Source organism: Ictidomys tridecemlineatus, chromosome 6, assembly GCF_052094955.1.
Source record: "Ictidomys tridecemlineatus isolate mIctTri1 chromosome 6, mIctTri1.hap1, whole genome shotgun sequence".
In the NCBI taxonomy this organism is placed as follows: domain Eukaryota; kingdom Metazoa; phylum Chordata; class Mammalia; order Rodentia; family Sciuridae; genus Ictidomys; species Ictidomys tridecemlineatus.
The window spans coordinates 95,705,151-95,725,495 of record NC_135482.1 but is presented as its reverse complement, the minus strand read 5'-3'; the positions used below and the strand labels follow the sequence as shown (position 1 = coordinate 95,725,495).

At 36.6% G+C, this 20,345-nt stretch overlaps 1 protein-coding gene and 1 long non-coding RNA gene across 2 annotated transcripts; one reads left to right on the top strand and one right to left on the bottom strand.

Moving 5' to 3' along the window:
* Positions 1-11: 11 nt before the first annotated feature.
* LOC144364929 (uncharacterized) lies at positions 12-19,801 on the bottom strand. The gene is made up of 2 exons (XR_013423084.1): positions 19,483-19,801; positions 12-892 (listed from the first exon to the last, which is right to left on the bottom strand). It is a non-coding gene; the product is annotated as an uncharacterized LOC144364929 (long non-coding RNA).
* Positions 15,112-18,166, top strand: Prb4 (proline rich protein BstNI subfamily 4). Its single transcript, XM_078052402.1, has 3 exons — positions 15,112-15,193; positions 16,364-16,399; positions 17,334-18,166. Exons 1-3 carry the CDS (start codon positions 15,130-15,132, stop codon positions 17,774-17,776), a joined length of 543 nt encoding a protein of 180 aa, XP_077908528.1. The 5' UTR covers positions 15,112-15,129; the 3' UTR covers positions 17,777-18,166.
* Positions 19,802-20,345: the final 544 nt, after the last annotated feature.

The window sequence follows — 20,345 nt, the reverse complement described above, 5'->3', positions numbered from 1 at the left end:
AATACACAATGTACATGGAGAAATGAACAAAAAATAATTTATTAAAAAAACTGAAGTTTTCATAAACACAAGTGGAGCCCAGGATGAGAGTATTGCTTGATTATTTTTTTAATCTCAAATCATGTATTTAGCATAATAATTCATTTAGCATAATAATCTTCCTCCTTAATCCAATTACAGAAAAATAACAAAAACAATAATAATAAATAGCATGTTCTAAGTGTTTTATGTGTACTAATTAACAAATTATTATGTTAGTATGTCATTGATTTGTTATTATAATTCTTCTTTTATGCACATGCCTATAATCCCAGCCCCTTAGGGAGGTTGAGGCAAGAGGATCAGGAGTTCAAAGACAGCCTCAGCAAAAGCAAGGTGCTAAGCAACTCAGTGAGACCCTGTCTCTAATAAAATACAAAATAGGGCTAGGGATGTGGTTCAGTAGTCAAGTACCCCCTAGATCAATCCCTGGTGCCCAGAAAAAAAAATCCTTATTTTATAGGAAAGGAAAACACAAAAGGTTTAGTAAGCTGCCCAAGGTTGCAAAATTAGTAAGTTGGAGACTAAGACTGAAACCTCTTGTTTCAGAAGCTGGGCTTTTCAGACCTCTTACATATTATCTTCTCCTTTATCTTCCCCAGGGACCCAAAAGTTTGAATAAGGGGCAGATATTTGCAGTGGAATGCATTAACTTCTTTCTTTCCTTCTAGGTGGGGAGCGTGAATCCGGAATGCCACTTCCCTGATGTGCTTTGAGTTGGATCCAACAGACCAGTTAGCATCAGGTCAGTCACAGTCAGTGAGCTGCATCTCTCCTCTGTGCCTCCAGATCCTGAACTCCACTGGCATTCTGCCTTTTTCACTTCTCTTGAGGAGGCTCTGATGTCATTTCTCTATTCAGAAGCAAACAAGTAAAGGTCAGGGAAGGATGCGCAGTACCATGGAAAGCACCATGGAAATGCACCAGGAATTAAGACCAGCTTTCTCACTAACCAACCTATTTCTCTGAGCCTCAACTTCTTCCCTTATGAAAAATAAAATGCATTTAATACTTAACTACTTATAAGTGGGTGTTATGGGCATTTCCTCTGAAAACAGAGCATATAGTTCTCATGTCATACAATTAAAGATTTGAAAGGATAGGACAAGTAAAAATGCTTGAACGCTTTTAAACTACATAAAGATATTAGTTATATTAACAGTCATTACTGCCCAGGTCCAAGGCCAGTAGTAATGTAATAATTATTTGTTTCCTTGGCTAGGAATTTCTTGACTCCTCTGTTTTTTTTATTTATGCACAACAATTATACATAAATAGTGGAAATTGTTATGTCATATTCATACACGCATATAATCTAATTTGATTAAGCTCACCTCCCGATTTCTCCCCTGTCTCTCCCCTTTCCATCTCCCCCTTGCTCTACTCTACTGATATTATTATTATTATTATTTTAACTTGTGCATTATAATTATATTTATATGCACTTATATATATATAATTATAATTTATAACTACACAAGCAGAATTCTTGAAGTGTGTTCATATATAGACATTATAATTGGTAGATTTTTGTCCCCCAATATTTGTTCATGACCTCATCCCTTCCTTCCCCATCAATCCTTGTCCTCTACTCTATTGGTCCCCCTTCTATTTTCATGAGCTCTTCTTTATTAAATATTTTTCCCCTCCTTCTCTCTCTTTCTAGAGAGAAGTGAGAAAAAAATTCGACCCTTGACTTTCTGAGTTTGGCTTATTTTATTTACATATTGTTCTACAGTCCCATCCATTTACTAGCCAATGCTATAATTTCATTCTTCTTTACAGCTGAGTAAAACGTCATTGTGTCTATGCACCACATTTTCTTTATCCATTCATCTGTTGATGGGCACCTAGGGTGGTTCTATAACTTGGCTATTGTGAGTTGTGATGTAATAAGCATGAAAGTTGCTATATCCCTATAGTATGCTGATTTTAGATTTTTTGGATAAATACCAAGGAAGGGGAGAGCTGGGCAAAATGGTGCTTCCGTTCCTAGTCTCTTAAGAAATATCCACGCCGTCTTCCAGAATGGTTATACTAATTTGCAGTGCCATCAAGAATGTATGAGTGTCCTATTTTCCCCCACTTTTATTATTATTCATGTTCTTGATGATTGCCATTCTAATTAGAGATAAGATCTCAGTATAATTTGGATTTGCCTTTCCCTGACTGCTAAAAATGTTGAACATCTTTTCATATATTTATTGGCCATTTGTATTCCTCCTTTTGAGAAATATCTGTTTATATCATTTGTTCATCTATTGCTTGGGTTATTTGGCTTTGGGGTGTTTTTTGAGTCTACATATTTTCTGGATATTAATCCCCCATAGAAAGAGTAACTGGCAAAGAGCTTCCATCTGTAGACTCTCTCTTCATGCTCTTGTTTCCTTTATTGTGCAGAAGTTTCCCAATTTGATGCCAACCCACTTACTCATTCTTGGTTTTATTTTTTGTGCTTTAGTGGTCTTATTAAGGAAGTTGTTGCCTGTGGAAGTGTATTGGTGTGTTGACTCTATGTTTTTCTAGCAGTTTCTGTGATTCTGATCTAATTCCTAGGACTTTGATCCATTTGGAGTTGACTTTTGTTCAGGATAAGAGATTGGAATCTAGTTTCATTCTTATATACATGGATATCCATTTTTCCTAGCACCATTTGTTAATAAGGCTATCTTTGCTCCAACATAAGTTTTTGGAACTTTTTCCAAGGATCAGCTGACTATATCTACGTGGGCTTGTCTCTGTTCCTTCTATTCCCTTGATCTTTGTGTATATTTTGATACCAATGCCATGCTGTTTTTATTACTATAGCTCTGTGGTATAATTTGAGATCAGGTATTGAGATGCCACCAGCATTGCTCTTTTTGCTCAGAATGCTTTGGCTATTCTGAGTCTCATTCTTCCATATGAATTTTAGGACTGTTTATTTCTTCTAGTTCTGTGAAGAATATTATTGATATTTTGACAATAATTGCATTGAATCTGTATTTCCTCTTGGTAATATGACCATTTTCACAATATTAATTCTGTCTATTGAAGAACACAATCGTTCCATTTTCTAAGGTTTTTAATATTTTTCAGTGTTATTAACCTAGGTACATGTATGACTGCACATGTAGTGTGATGCTGCACTATGTACAACCAGAGAAATGAAAAGTCATGCCGCAATTGTGTAAATGAATCAAAATGCATTCTGCTGTCACATATACCTAATTAAAATTAATTATTTTTTAAAGTGAAAGTGTTAGAACCTACTAGTATGTAGTATTTATAGTATATAAAATTTATGTAAATTCATCCTAGACATGTTGTAAGTTGAACTATTAAAATAGTGAAGACAAATAAAAAAAAGAATCTATCTGTTCTCAGACATTAAAAAATTTATCTGTCACATGCAAGGCAATGACACTAATATGATAATGACTAACCTTGTGTAATATTTCTTTGAGTAGAGAACAAAGAAGTGATAGAAGAATCCTTTGAAGGATCTACTTAAAATCTACAGGACTTTTGTTGTCCGAAAAGTTGCACCTCATTGCTTATTTTAAAAGAACAATTTTTGCTCTTTGGTTTTCAATGGGCTCCAAGGACACCACAGTTATTACATGGTTTAATTTGAAGACATCAGCAACTTCAAGGTCCAATGCAGTCAGGTATTTACTGCTCCTGGCTGTGGATACCTGTCACTTCTGCAGCCTTTCAACCATATGTCCAAATACAAGATCTAAAATCATCTATTTCCAACAAGGAAATGTCACACCTTAGAAAAAACATTGTTTCTTACAGTTGACTATAACCACCTTTGGCAGAAGAACTTTCCTCTGATCTGCTTCAGTATTTAAATCTAAGCTTAGCTAGCATGTCCAAGCTTAAAGAATAAAGGATATTTCTGTTCTCAATTCTACAGCACTATCAGCTACCTGTGCACCATTTTATGCAAAAAGTTCCACATTAATAAATTTGGATTCTGAGATAAGAAGCTTAAAATTTTATATTCATGCCCTTCTCTTTATTTAATGCTTTCCTAAATCATTAGGAAATGAGTAAATCATAAGAAAATGAATCTTTTCAGTAAACCCTGTCAAGGTTTAGATTCCCTTCCAAAATTTTCTAATAGTCACTATCCTCCTCCTAGGAGTATTAAAATTTTTGATAAGCAATCCTTTCTGGTTGTCTTTCACCGTTTACTGATTTTCACAAAAGCTGGGATGATCTTCGAGTTTCCACACTCATTTCTGTTTACCAATTGTATATTAATTCTAAACAATTTCCCAAAATATTTATGATCGTTGTCTGCAAAACAAATGCCTTCATCTCTAGACTGGTGGTTTTAGGTATCTAGACACTACACTGTCTTTTAAGGGTTAGGACTGAAAACTCACAATCGCCATTTTAACCTAGAAGCCAATGCACTAGGCCTGCTGCTCAGCATCAGAAGGGCAGGGAGAGTACTGAAGACCCAGATTCTCAAAAATGCAACTTATCTCAAGCATGCTCACTTTTTCCCCAGAACCACTTCCACTCCTGGTAAGAACTGATTCCATGCTTGGAAGACAGAACCATTCTCACCTCTTTAGCTGTCTTGTCCTGTGTGCACATTGAGCTGTGTTTCCTGTCATCTTGTTTCCCTTGTTAATCTAAATGCTTTCTACCTTTAGGAATTTTTCATAAATTTCTAACCCACAGTTAACACTCTGTCTTATTTTTCATAGCGTTCTTTTAAAAGTGCTTTGCATCATTTCAGGGAATCGGAGTCAAAAGGCAATGTAAAAAGCTCAATTTCTTTTTCTTGATCAAATCTCATGCACAATGGTTTTTAATGGTTATAGTCAATATCCTTTGTTTAAGGAATGCTAAGTTCAAATTTACTTTCCAACATAACTGGCTCAGTTCACACTTTAAAATATGATTAAGCTAACTGAAGCATTGATTTTGCCTAACCTACTACTTGAATAATTAATTTTTAAACCTAACACAGAACTTCATATATAGTAGAATAAAAAAGTTTACTTCCTATCTTTTGCCATAAGAAAATTAATTTTAGGTTGTAGAAAATATTCATCTTAACAAAAATAGAATAACAGGGCTGGAGATGTGGCTCAAGCGGTAGCGCGCTCGCCTGGCATGCGTGCGGCCAGGGTTCCATCCTCAGCACCACATACCAACAAAGATGTTGTGTCCACCGAAAATTAAAAAATAAATATTAAATATCTATCTATTCTCTCTCTCTCTCTCTCTCTCTCTCTCTCTCTCTCTCTCTCTCTCTCTCTTAAAAAAAATAGGATAACAGAAGAAACTGAGGGCTTTCCAAATTCTGATTTTGGTATCTACTAAATCTAATGAATGGTCAGCTTTATGTCTCAAATTGATAGATGTATTTCCTCTTCTCAAAACAAACATATACTTAATTTAATTTGGCAAGTCTTGATGAAATTTTCTGAATTCAAGTGTTTATAATTTTTTTACTGAGACATCAAGTCATTTATACAATAAACACTTCTAAAATATTATACAACTTACAGCCCTATATTTATTTAAAGATTTATGCTCTATGCTTTCATCTGTCACCTAGCGTATATCAGGAACTGTATATGTTCCTAAAGATACAGAGATTAAAATGAAAGCACACACACAAAGTATGTGATATTCTATTACAAATACTTATATCTGGGTTATTAATTAGTTATCAAGAAATTATGCATGTTCTTTATAAATATGAATCGCCAGCTGTGTGTATTTCTTCCTCTTCGAAATGTAATATTAAATAAAATGTATTATCAGGGTTAAGTATTCAGAATTTAATGACTACATTAAACTATGTGATAAAATATTTTGGTTCTTAGGAAATACTGAAGTATTATGAAGTAAGGTTTGCCAGGCATGGGACTTGGGAGGCTGAGGCAGGAGGATCATAAATTCAAAGCCAGCCTCAACAACTTATTGAGGCCCTCAGCAACTTGATGAGACCCTGTCTCAAGTAAAAACTAAAATAAAAAGGGCTGCCGATGCTTCTCAATGGCTATGTATCCCCGGATTCATTCTCCAGTACCAAAAACAACATGAAGTAAGGGCTCAAAATATATGCCACTTATACTCAACTTGATTGGAAAAATTATATGTATACATATAAACACATGTGTATTTGTATAAATACAGAGAAATTTAAAAAGAACATGTAATAGACTATTTAAAATTTGTTAATCTGAGTGAAGCATAAAAATGAGAGTTCCTAGTACTATTCTTGCAACATTTCTGTAAGTTTGAAATTATTTCAAAATGTTAAATTTTAATTTTTTTAAGTTTTAAATTCCTATTGTCTAAACCATTTTCTATTCTAATTAAATAGAATCCCTCTGGGGATGTGATATAGTCACAAGTTTTGTGTTTTTTTTTTTTGTTGTTGTTGTTGTTGTTTGTTTTTTTGTTGTTGTTGTTTTGTTTTTTTGTTTTTTGTTTTTTGTTTTTACTTCTAAGGTCATTCTAATGTGTAACTTGGTTTAAAAACAGAGTACTAAGATTACTGATAAGGGGGCTGGGGATGTGGCTCAAGTGGTAGCGCGCTCGCCTGGCATGCGTGCGGCCCGGGTTCGATCCTCAGCACCACATACCAACAAAGATGTTGTGTCCGCCGAGAACTAAAAAATAAATATTAAAAATTCTCTCTCTCTCTCTCCCCTCTCTTTTAAAAAAAAAAAAAAGAAAAGATTACCGATAAGTATCAAGAATAGCCAACTCACCCCCATTATATTCCACTCTGCTTTACGGATGTACTCCTAAATACTATTGGACTATGACAGAACAATGGCTTCCCAAAGGGGCATAAAATGAGTTTCTGCTCATTCTTCCCTGGGTTGGCACCCAATCCTACAGCTTTTAGAAAGTTCAAGTTTATGGAATTTGACAGAAATGCACCCACTTGTTTCATGAAATATGTGCTACTCTTTTACTTGCTTCTGGAAGAAATATCCTAATGGTCACATTTTGCAATTAGCACTTTTTTTCCCACCAAAATCATTTTTGGTTCCAAATGAAAGAAACCCGACTTACATTTAAAAAAGGAAATTTTTGATGAAAATAGTTGGATGACTAGATCCAGCAGTACAAGCATTCAAACATCTTATCAAAAGTTTTTATCAGGGCTGGGTTGTAGCTCTGTGATGGAGCTAGCATGTGTGAGGCACTGGGTTCAATCCTTGGCATCACATAGAAATGAATAAGTAAAATAAAGGTTTTGTGTCCATCTACAACTAAAAATGTAGTTAAAAAGAAAAGAAATCCTAGGCGGGCGCAGAGGTTGCATGCATGTAATCCCAGCGCCTGGGGAGACTGAGGCAGGAGGATCACAAGTTCAAAGCCAGCCTCAGCAATTTATTGAGGTCCTAAGCAACTCAGTGAAAACTCTGTCTTTAAATAGAATTTAAAAATAAGCCTGGGGGTGTGGTTCAGTGGTGGAGTACCCCTGAGTTCAATCTCTAGAACCAAAAAAGAAAAAGAAAGAAAGAAAGAAATCTTGGTGAGCTGGACAAAACAACCACATCTCTCCTGTGGTTTTTTTTTTTTTTTTTAAAGAGAGAGTGAGATAGAAGAGAGAGAGTATTTATTTTTTAGTTCTTGGCGGACACAACATCTTTGTTGGTATGTGGTGCTGAGGATCGAACCCGGGCCACACGCATGCCAGGCGAGTGCGCTACCGCTTGAGCCACATCCCCAGCCCCTCTCCTGTGGTTTTAATATAAATCATCATCTACCCCTTCTTCCTTTCCCTTTTGTTATTTTGTTCAAAAAAAAATTTGAAGCAGTCAGGGGTTCTAAAATATTGTCCTTATGTTCTGATCTTTCCTGTAACTTCCTTGTCGCAAAAATTTCTGGCTTTAAAATCACATCTACAAGTTTTCCATAACCCAAGATGTTATAGATCTAACTCTGGGAATATAAATATATGTATTCAAAGTTTTAATGGTTCTCCTACTTGTATATTACACACTTTGAATTTTCAGTTTTTCTTTACAATGTTTTTCTACACATGATAAATAGTCTCCTGTTGGAATAAACTGGGAGACCTATAACTCTTCACTTAGTAGAAGAAATTAAAAATTGTCTTGTCAATCTATCACAGATAACAACAAAATGTTCTCTTATGCAGTGACTCTAATAATAATAATAGCTGTGTTCTTAATAGGAATTGTTTCTTGGAGTCTCTACAACCCAGCAAATCCTTCTTGGCACTCAGCTAAAGCTTGAAGGTATCAGTTCACAGACCACAAGAATCTATAGCAGAACTAACCTCTATAAAAAAAGATGTGTTCTCCCAGACGACTATGTGAAAAACATATAAGGAAGAGAAGTGTGGGTAAAGCCCATGATATTGAGAAAGATAGGAATTGTTCCTGCAAGACACATTCTTCTCAAAGAGCAGACTTTCAGCTAACATTAAAGTTAGTTTCCGTACCTCCCATGTTTACCTCTGTCCTTTCTAAAGAAAGTTTTTCAGATTGAAGAACTGTGTTTCTCCCTAATAATTCATTCACTTGACTTTTAATATAACAGAGACACAGAAGAGAGGGAAGAAGCAATAAATATACTGAATTCTGCCTCTGTACTTTTGTATTAAATCCCAGTAAAGCCCCCCACTCCCTCCACGCTCCAACTTTTTTTGCATCCACCTTGCTGGGAAGCTGCCTATTTGCTTTCTTGCTTGCCAACACACAGAGCAGGCAGGAAAGTGACTTTCTCTTTTCCACCATCTTGAGAGCCTCAATATTTTTGTGAGGTCCTTATTTTCACTGTGCTTTTCCCTAAGAGCTTCAAGAGTATCTGTACCTCTCATTCTTTCCTGTAATCCCTCAAAACGTGAATCTTCCTCAGATTAGCTCTCTCCTCATGAAGTATACCAGGTACTTCAAGCTTCAATATCCTCTGGCCATTTTCTCACCTCAAGTCTTGGTTTCCTTACTCTTTATCTCATTTACCTCTGATCATCCAGGTGTTTGAACTTGTTGCTTACACTTCACTTGCATCTCCCCTGATATTTCTGATGCAATAATTAGCTCTAAGCCTGGTGCGGTGGTGCATACCTGTAATCCCAGAGATTCCAGAGGCTGAAGCAGGAGGATCAAGAATTCAAAGCCAACTTCAACTTACCAAGGCTCTAAGAAACTCAGTGAGACCCTGTCTCTAAATAAAATACAAAATAGGGGCTGGAGATGTGTCTCTGTTTTTAAGTGCCCCTGAGTTCAATCTCCAGTACCTAATAATAATAATAATAAATAATAATAAATAATAATTAGCTCTACATTTTTAGCTGTAATGTCAACTCCCCTAATTGACCATAATCCTAGTTTTCCTTCTACGGAAGGTGTTCCAAGTTGCAAAAATTACAAAGAAAAATTAAAAAGTTAATCTTTGGCCAAGATCTGGACCTAAACTTTAGGTCCAGATCTTGGCCAAAGATAGATAGATAGATAGATAGATAGATAGATAGATAGATAGATAGATAGATAGATAGGTTTTTTTTTTACTTCTTGGAGAGCAACAGTTTCCTGCCACAGATAAAATTTCCTGGGATTGAAGGCAGAAAAGAATGCCTAAAAGGAGAGAAATGGAGATAGATACTTCATTGGCCTCTGAAAAGGACCACCTCTAACCTGTAGCTAGCCCCCAAACCTTTGTTAGTTTTGAAGCATTCAGGAAAGAGTCTCAGACCCTCAAATAAGCCTGAGAGAGGAAACAAAAACACACCTGTGTCTTCTGGTGACATCAGAGGAGGTATCAAACCCAGTAGAAATAACTTCTTTCCAGCAAAAAGCCACACAGTAGCTGTGAGAACACGGGATATGTTTAAAGCCTTGGTTATGGTGATAGTGTCACAGACATATGCATGTGCCAAAACTCTTCAAGATGCATGTATTATTTTGTGCAATTTTTGTATGTCATTTATACTTCAATGAAAGAAAGATGGAGAAAAAGCGGGGGAGAGAAGAGAGGGAGTGATAAGGGAAAGAAGAAACAAAGGAATGAAGAAAGAAGCTGAATAAAGATGCTTAGATAAATGGTCCCTATCTATCCAACAGGGAAAACTCTTTACGCAGGTAACAAAAATAGGCTCAAATATGGCCTAGAATATGGCCAAACCAGGAAGATTGATAGTCCTTTTGACAGAGGGACACAGTAGTGGGTATCAGAATGGACTAAAAAGCAGATCCAGGTAGAATCTCTTACATCAGTCAGTTAATGAAATGGGAAGAGAACTTCTGTACATTTAAAAATGTGGCAATCAAAGATTCCAGTTTTGTGAAGCCTAAAGTTGACAGAATTTTCTTCACCCTCTTTAAGAAACATAATACAAAATTATGAATACAGATTTGCTCAGTTCCTCCTAGGGACTTGGGTCCTATGTAAATGAAAGACCTCAAATAATAGTAAGCTTTGTTACCTTTGCAGAAAATTCAAATCTGACAAAGTGAAATACTCAGACCTTTTTTGGATCCTAATTAAAATGAGACTGCATTTTTAAATTTAAATTTTCCTACAAAAATTTAAAGGTATTTTTAAGACAATCAGGAACACTTAGGTATAGACTAAATTTAACTAGAAAACAGAGAAATTTAGTGAAATTTAAAGATAATTTTTTAAGGTAAATTCAAACTTTTTCTGTATCTTCTAACAAACTTGAGCTGTGCCCATATCTATTTACTAAAATGAATAAAGGATTTTTCTATAATATTTTTAGTACCTCTAAGGAAAGTTCTCTGGAAGGCTTGAAAATATAGACATTTGTTATAGTAAATTGCATTTGTTAGACTACTAAAATAAGAAACAGTGTTAGTTCACTTAAAATTATTTCCAGTGTTGCAAAAATAAACTGTACTTAACCATCAACCTGGTGTACAATAACTTTCTGATTATGAATTCATGATCATGTTATATTTAATCCAGTCAGTATGAAAGAACTGTGCAGGTTGTACTGTTAAACTTAGGAAGGCAGATAGAAATAGTCTGCCTTGTAAAATAACTTGAACAAATTCTTTTCAGCAAGAAATAGCAAAAGGGCCATTTATTTTTAGAAGCTCTTTTAAGCTATGATAAGGAATTTGTCCTTTTAACCTAAGGACATTGGAATACCAACAGAGTATTAAGCCAGGAAGAAAGAGGATTAACAGTGCACATTAGAAAGATCACTCATGAGTTTTTTTTCTTTTTTATTAACATAAAATAATTGTACATATTATGTGGTCCAGTTTGACAATTCAACACAGGTGTATAATGTGTAATGATCAAATCTAGGTAGTTAGGATTTCTCTGTCCATAAAAAGAAATTCTTTCTTTGTATTGGTAACCTACAGATTCCTCCCTACTAGTTTTTTATAAAGTGTTTAATTAATTGTTGCACACTATATTCACCCTACTATACTATAGAACATTTGAACCTATTCCTCCTATATAATAGCATTTTAATATATGATATGCAATCCTTCTTTATACTTTTTTCCCTATTAACTTTCCTAACCTCTAGTGACTACTATTCTGCTCTCTATGAAATCAACTTTTTTACTATCCACACATGATCGAGAATATGTGTTTGTCTTTCTTTGTTTGTTTTAATTTGCTTAATATAATGTCCTCCAGTTCCATCCGTGTTGCCACAGATGACAGGACTTCATTCTTTTTTTGTAGCTGAATATTTGCGCGCGCATGTGTGTGTGTGTGTGTGTGTGTGTGTGTGTGTGTGTGTGTGTGTGTACATGTTATTTTCTTTGTTCATTTATCTACCAATAGATATTTTGGTTGATTCCATATCTTGGCTATTGTAAATAATGCTGCAATAAATGTGTATATGCAGGTAATTCTTCCATATACTGATTTCATTTCCTTTGGTATATAGTTGAGCTAGCGTTTGTTTTTTTTTTTTAACGCCATTCTTTTTTTTTTTTTTTTTTAGTTATAGGTGGACATGATATATTTTATTTTTATGTGGTGCTGAGAATCAAACCCAGAGCCTCATGTGTGGTTGACAAACTCTCTACCTCTGAGCCACAACCCCAGCCCTCCTTTTGTATGTAGAACAGAATAGCTGGATCACAGGATAGTTCTATTTTTAGTTTGAGGGGGAATGTTCATACTGTTTTCTATAGTGGTTCTACTAATTTATAATTCCACCAGAAGTGTATAAGAATTACCCTTTTTCACATCCTTACAAACATTTGTTATTTTTTATTCTTTTGATGATAGCAATCCTAATGGAGTTGGCATTCATTCATTGTGGTTTTGATTTGTATTTTCCTGATGACTAGTGATGTTGATAATTGTTCCATACAATTCCATACATTTGTCCTCCTTTTAAGATACATCTATTCACATTTGCCCACTTTTAATTGGGTTATTTGGAGGTGGTTTGTTGTTGAGTTTTTTAGTTCCTTGTGTATTCTGAATATTTTCCCTTCTTGGAGGGATAGTTTGCAAGTGTTTTCTCCTATCCTGCAGGTTGCTTCTTCACTCAGTTCTTTCCTGCCCCAGTCTAAAATTTGTTTTTTTTTATTTGTTCTTTTTAGTTACACATGAATGTATATAGAATGTAGATATTGAGAGAATATACTTTGACATATCATACTTACGTAGAGTATAACTTCCCATTTTTGTGTTTGTACATGATGTGGAGTTACACTGGTCAGTGTAACTCAGTTTTTCTTTTCCTGTGCAGAAGCTCGTTAGTTTGATATAATCACAGATGTCTATTTTTTTGCTTTGTTGCTTCTGCTTTCAGGGTCTTATTAAAAAAAAATCATTGCCTAACCCAGTGTTTTCAACTATCTCTTGTATGTCCCTTTCTATAAGCTTCATGGTAGTTTTAGAATTAGGAGCTTGACCAAGTCTTAATTGATTTCTGTATGCAAGGTATCCTCATTCTTATGCATGTTGATATATAGCTTTTTCAGCACGATTTATTGAAGAGACTTTCCTTTCTACAATGTGTGTTTTTGGCACCTATGTCAAAAATCAGTTAACTATATCAATGCATGGATTTATTTCTGGGTTCTCTCTATTCGGTTCCATTGGCATATTTATCAGTTTTTATGCTAATACCATGCTGTTTAGTTACTACAGCTTTGGTAGTATGTTATGAAATCCTGCTTCATTCTTATTGTTCATAATTTTTTGTTGTTGCTATATGGGGTCTTTATGATTCTATGTGAATTCTAGGAATGGTGTTTTCTATTTTTGTGAAGAATGATATTTATATTTGGATGGAGATTGCATTGAATCTAGATCACTTTGAGTAATATGGAAATTTTAGCAAATTTATCTCCCAATCCATGAACAAGGGATGTCTTTCATGGTATGTGTGTGTGTGTGTGTGTGTGTGTGTGTGTGTGTGTGTGTGTTTCCTCTCCAAATTCTTTCATCACTGAAATTTTCATTATGGATATTACCGCTATCTTGATTGAATATATCCCTAAGTATTTTTTGTAGCTATTGCAGGAGGGATTGCTTTATTGGTTTGTTTCTGCACAAGTTCGTTGTTGATGTATTAGGATATTACTTATTTTTCCTATGTTGATTTTGTAGTCTGAAAATTTACTGAATTCGTTATTAATTCTACCAGTTTTTTGGTGGAGTCTTTATGGTTTTCTACGTATAAAATAATGTCAGTAATAAAATGACTTCCTCCTATTTATATGATTTTTATATTTATTTCTCTTGTTTTATTGCTCTGGCTAACATTTTAATACTACATTAATGAGAACAGTGAAAGTAAAAGGTTGTGGATTTAGCTCAGCTGTAGGGCACTTGTCCAGCATTCATGAGGCCCTGGATTCAATCCCCAGTACCAAAAAGAAAAGTGAGAGGAATGCAGAAAGTAAACATCCTTGTCTTATTAGTGATCTTAGAAGAAATTATTGTAGATTTTTTACCCCATTCACTATGATGTTGCCTATGGATTTGTCAAACATGGCTTTTTATTGTGTTAAGGTGTATTTCATCTCTACCTAACTTGGAGGGGGTTTTGTTTGTTTGTTTGTTTGTTTAATGATGAAAGGATGTTGAATTTTATCAAATGCTTTTTCTGCATATATCAAGATGATCATATGATTTTATGCTTTATTCTGTTAATATGAAATATTATGCTTATTTATTGTTGCATATTGAACTGTCCTTGCCTCCTGGGATAAATTCTATTTGATCATAGTGTATAATCTTTGTTAATATTCTGTTGGATTCAGTTTGCTAGTATTTTGTTGAGAATTTTTGCATTCATGTTCATCACAGTGTATAGTTGTTTGTTATATCCTTCTCCAGTTTTTGTATCCGGATAGTGCTGGTCCTGTATAATGAGTTTGGAAGAATCCTCTCCTCTTTAATTTTTTGAAATGTTCATGAGAAAAATTGATATGAGCTCTTTCTTAAAAGTTTGGTAAACAAAATGTCTTGGGGCATTTGTTTCTACAAACCAATCTTCCCCAATTAGGGCCAGATCCAGATAATTTTTGTGGGTCTGAGCAGGACAACCTTCTATTATGGTGTGTTCAAGTTCCATGTCTTAACCCATTATAGATTTGAACAGAAGTGACTCCTATATCATCAAACTTAGCTAAATATTATACACATGGAGACATATACATCATGACTGATAGAGTTTGGGATGTAATAATCATCAAAGTTATTCATCATCTTCATTTTAAACTATAGGATCACTGCTGACACACATATACACACAGCATGTGTGTATGTACATACACACAGCATACACAAAGCTCAGTAGAAAAACAGTCTTATCAAACTCACTAAAATTCAAATAATGAGGGAATTTCAATTCTAATATCTATGCTGAATGTTTGATTGGTTTCCTTCAACGCTTGCCTGAGTAACATGCTATATCTTTTAGAAAGGAGACACTCATAATGTCCTCCCCACCCATCCTGTTGGGCTGAGATCCCAAAGAGAAGTGAGGGATGCAAGGCATCCAACCAAGTGTGTCAGCTGTGAGTTCACCCAGGATGGAGCTCAAAGGCACCATTGTTTCTCTTCTCCTTATAAAGGGAGCTGACCAACTTTCCCCAGCACAGACTTGGAAGCGACTTCAGAGCCTCCTCCAAGATGCTGGTGGTCCTGCTTGCAGCAGCCTTGCTGGCCCTGAGCTCAGCTCAGAGCTCAAATGAAGGTATAAGTAGGGGGAAGGATGTGATTGGACTCTCCTTGGACTTGGGAAACCACATTGCAGAGAGGGAGGGGAGGAGGGAGTACAGGAGATGAGAGGGAAGAGTGGACTCTAGAGTTCATAACAAGAGCAAGACCAATTATGTCCTCATTCCACATCAAGGCCTTATTATTTAATGTACAGTGGGAATTCCATAAAAAATTTATGACCAGAGGAATGTTCAGGTAAGTTTTGCATTTGTAGAAACAGCTCCCTGTGCTGCAAAGGATGCATGAAAAGATGGGAAGACTGGTAGAGGGAAGCCCAGTTGTGAAGACATTTTTGTAATCGAACTAGACAGTGTGCACTAGTAGCCTTACATGACAGAGGAAGATTAGCATGCATAGGACCTGCTTCGGAGACTGAGAACCAGATAATATAGCTGACTCATTCTACCTGGAGAGATAGAAATATTAGGGCCTAATTTATGCATTTTACTCCAACCCACATTCATTATTTCAATATACTATAAAGTAGTATATGTGACCTTGTACCTAAATGTTTACTGTTGGATTTCTCTCTTAAAAAAGTTTGTGAGCTCGAGCTCTTTCTCATTTTCTCCCCATCCCCCACTCACCCCAACACACACTCACACCTGAAGTAAGAGTTCAGCCACCACACTCTTCCTCCACCATGTCCTGTAATGAAACCAGCTGACTATGGATGAAAAGCTCGAAACAACGACTCAAAGCAAATCTATCCTCCTTTAAATTGTTTTATGCAGGTGTTTATCATAGTGATTGAAAAACAGAAAGGATGTGAATAGAAGCAAAGGATTCAATGAAGAAAAAGGGTAAAAGTATATTAAAACATAACATTGAAATGCCCAGAATGCTTAAGAACAATTAGCAGTAAGTTGTAAGGGAATCTAAGGGGGACAAAAAAGCTTTTTATTTATTTATCTATCTATTTATTTATTTTTTTATTTAGAGCAGGAGGCTGAGATTCAGCACAGCAAGAACGAAGCAGTCCCTCATGTCTTCCTCCTTTTCCAACAGCAGCACAGGGAGAGGTTAACAGTTCACTTAGGGGCTATACAGCTTGTGGTTGCAAGTCACCTTTCCCTATGTGACTCCTGTGAGCTCTGAGAGATTGGTGATTAACTTTTCACTTGTCCTGTGCTTCATTTCCTAGAGGTCAGCTATGAAGAGTTTTCCTCCTTAGTATCAGGTAAGGCCCAATTCATCCTTAATGAACTTTCTGTTTCTCCATTTTCTTGGGAAGGTTTTAGTTCTGTGATGTCTTATTATCAGCATTTTTATTTTAGCATTTAACAAATGTTGGTTCCCCTACAGACGTAGGTAAACTGTCCCCAATCTTGATTCTCAGAACCATGAGCAGGGACATGGACTTGAGTAACAGGGTGCTTGGATGGCTACAGGAGTAGTTTCCCGATGTTCTCCCTCAGTGAAATGACTGCTGAGAGCTGATGCACCAATGAGGAGTGGTCCAATTCTGACTCCTCCAGGCTACTGAGAGTGGTTCAAGGGATTCCTTCTTCCCTGGTATTTCTCTCTAGAATCATATGGTTTCATGGTAAAATGCACAGAAATCAGCGTATGTGGACATTTTCTCTGTTTCTCCACTCAGTTGTGTCCCTGTCACTGATTTAAAAAAAAAAAAATAGTGCCACGGGAAATCATTGAATCCTGTGTGGACCTTCATTTGCCTTTCTCCCCTTTCCCTTAGTATCTCTCCGCCTGGGTCTAAGGCCCTGATCAGCTACCTCTAGTTTTATTTAACACCAGGCTCTGGAGCCCAGACTTGAATTCATAAGCAGTAAGTTATTACACAGTCCTGAACTATAACTGGCAACATAACTAACAATAGTCCTTTCCTTTGTTCCCTTTCTGCCTTGGGAGATTTCTTCTGTGAAATCTAAGGTATCCAAAACCTTGTTTTTTTGCCAAATTTAAGGCCACATACTCTTAATATCAGTATGGATTAAGAGTAGCCAAGCACAGGGAAGCAGAAGGCATGAGGGATGTTGGCAGGTGAAAGACAGGTTCTGGGAGAAAGGAACTGTGTGATGAGGTCAGAGAGGTAAGGAGAAAGAAGAGTCTTGCACCACATGCTCTTCCGTTCTTGTGCTGCACCCACACAGAAGTTGAGGATTCAAGCCAGAGCCCTCTTCAAGAGTCTCCGACACCACCTCCCGGAGGATACCCACCCAGACCCCCTGCTGATGATGAGGATGAAGATGAAGATGGTGGTTTACAGCTGGGACCACCACCACAAGAAGGCAATCAACAGCATCCTCGCCCTGCTCGTCCTGGACACCAACAGAGACCACCTCAACATGGAGGTCATCAGCTGCGACATCCTCCTCCTCCTCCTCATCCTGGACATCAACAGGGAACACTGCAACATGGAGGACATCAGCAGCGACACCACCTTCCTTTTCCTGGACCCCAACGAGGACCAATACCACAAGCAGGCCAGCAGTGGCATTCTCACCCTCCTCGTCCCGGTAACCAACAGGGACTACCACGCTCTTCCCAAGGGAGCAGACCACAAGGACCTCCCCAAGGCCAACAACCCCAGTAAACAAAATGTCAATGACAGGTATGATTCCAATGTACTCTCCATGAAAGACCCTGACTCTCTACACTTATCAAACTATAGTGTACAAATGAATTAACTGGAAACAGGCTGAAACTACAGAGTCCTAGACCCCATTTCAAAGATTTAGATTCAGATATTCTGGGCGAGTATAGGAAGACCTTGATGTTTTAATACGCTCTCCAAGGTGATTCTGATTTTGAGGAACACTGTCTCCAAATTCTTTTTCATAATGATTTTCTCTCTTAAATTATGCTGCATTGCAGAAGTAGAGCAATGTTCTCCCTTTGTTCCTCTACCCTCTTGCTCACTCAATGACTTCTCATCTCATGTTTCTACCTAATCACTCGTTGCTCAGTTCCGACTCACAGCACGACTTTCAAAACAAGTATCTCTCCTAAACGATTCCTTAACATAATGCTGCCAACTGTTATACAGGATTCTTTAATACTTATCTTTAAATTACTGTATGCTCAGTTCAACTCAGTAGTTGAACTACTGTAATCCTCCTGTCTCAGCCTCCCGTCTCAGCAACTTAGCAAGACCTTGTCTCAATATAAAAATTAAAAAGGAGTAGGAATGTAGATTAGAGGAAGAGAACACCCCTAGGTTCAGTCATTAGTACCAATAATAATAATAATAATAACCTAAGAAAAATATTTTTTCCTTCTTCTCAAAATAAACATTTTAAAGCACATTATCTGTTAGGTGCATAGCCAGAATATACAAGAAGAAATTAGGAAGGAAAAGGTGGAAAGAGAAAGGACTCAGGCTCTCACTACTCCACCTCAGCGGCACCAGAGAAGTATAGAAACTGCCTGCATATCATGTCTCCCCTGTAACTCTCCCTATTTGTTTCAGAAAGTAAGAGAGATGATGATGTCCTTCAGAAAGTCATGCCTTGGAACAATAGGATCATAACTGTATCTTCAGTACACCAATAAAATAAGCAGTATGCCATTTCTGGTTGCTGTCTCTTTCTGTTGGAAGGTCTGGAATTTGAGAACCATATGGATACAGTATGAGGACATCCAGGACCCCTTCTCATGGCTGCTTCCAGAAGCCTTCCCCCCTCCTTTATCCACAAACCAGCTGCTGGTGAAAGACATCCAATGTTCTCTCCCACTCTCCCTTCCCTTGATTCTGTAGCACAAATGCAAACTGTTTCCTGATTTTCAGATCTCTTACTGATATCAAGTAATTTTAGGGAAACAACAAAAATAAAACAAATGTGAGAAAGTTGCAGAAACTGAGGAGTTCTTAACATTTACCAAACCACTGATCTTGATTTCTAGAGAAATGAATGTAGTTCTAGGGCTCATTTACCTTGAACACAGAATACTCTGTTTTTTCTTTTTTATTTCTGCTCAAACATCATCCTCCCTACATGTACCTAGCATTTTTTTTATGAAAGCCTAAATGGATTTCATAAAAGAGGCATCTAGGTGGATTTTAAGAGGCAAAGAATATGGAATCAATCCTTTATGCTTGAGTTTAAGCCCTAAGTCTTTCTTTTTTTTTTCCTGCTAGCTCTGAACTTGAAGCAAAACTACATAAAACTCTCAGAGTCTAGTTTCTTCACCTATAAAATGAGAATAATAATGATAATGATAGTAGCTGCCTTAAAGGATGATGATTAAAGAGAAAACACATTGGGGCTGGGAATGTGGCTCAAGCGGTAGCGCACTCACCTGGCATGCATGCGGCCAGGGTTCGAGCCTCAGCACCACATACAAACAAAGATGTTGTGTCCACTGAGAACTAAAAAATAAATATTTTTTTAAAATCTTAAAAAAAAAAAGAGAGAAAACAGATTTTCAAAACACAGCAGAGATTGCCTTCACAACTTCATTATAATTATTTCAGGAAAGAATAGTATAGGAGTACAGGAGTTCTAAAATCAACATACTATAACAATATACTCACTTCAATGTTTATAGCAGCACAATTCACAATAACTATCTTCTACAATCAACTCAGCTGCCCATCAATTGATGAATGGATTAAGAAATTGTGGTATAGCCAGGTGTGGTGGCACTTGCCTATGATCCCAGCAACAGGGGAATCTAGGCTGGAGTATCACATGTTCGAGGCCAGCCTCAGCAATTTAATGAGGCCCTGAGTAACTTAGCCATACCCTGTCTCAAAAATAAAAAAGTAAAACAGGACTGGGGATGTGGCTCAGTGGGTAAGCACCTTTGAGTTCTATCCCTGTACCAAAATAAAAAAGGAAAGAAAGAAATGAATGAATGGTGGTATATGAAAGAGAATGCAAAAAGAAAAAGAAAATGGAGGCAGGCCTCAGTGGACCTGCAATGCTTCATTAAGCATTTTCAAGAGAGAAAAATGGCAACTGGCTACAATAAAGGTCTGAGTTTTATAGGATTTAGAGGGGCTAAGTCCTGGCAGGAAATGTGTTGGTCATAGCTGGAGGGAGACCTTGGGCAGTCAGGGGAATGTCTGTACATAAGGAAAGTTGCAACAGTTCGGAGCCCATTACTCTCCCTTTCTCCTTGGGGATTTTTATTTTCCATGTCCTTCAAAGAGTGCAGAT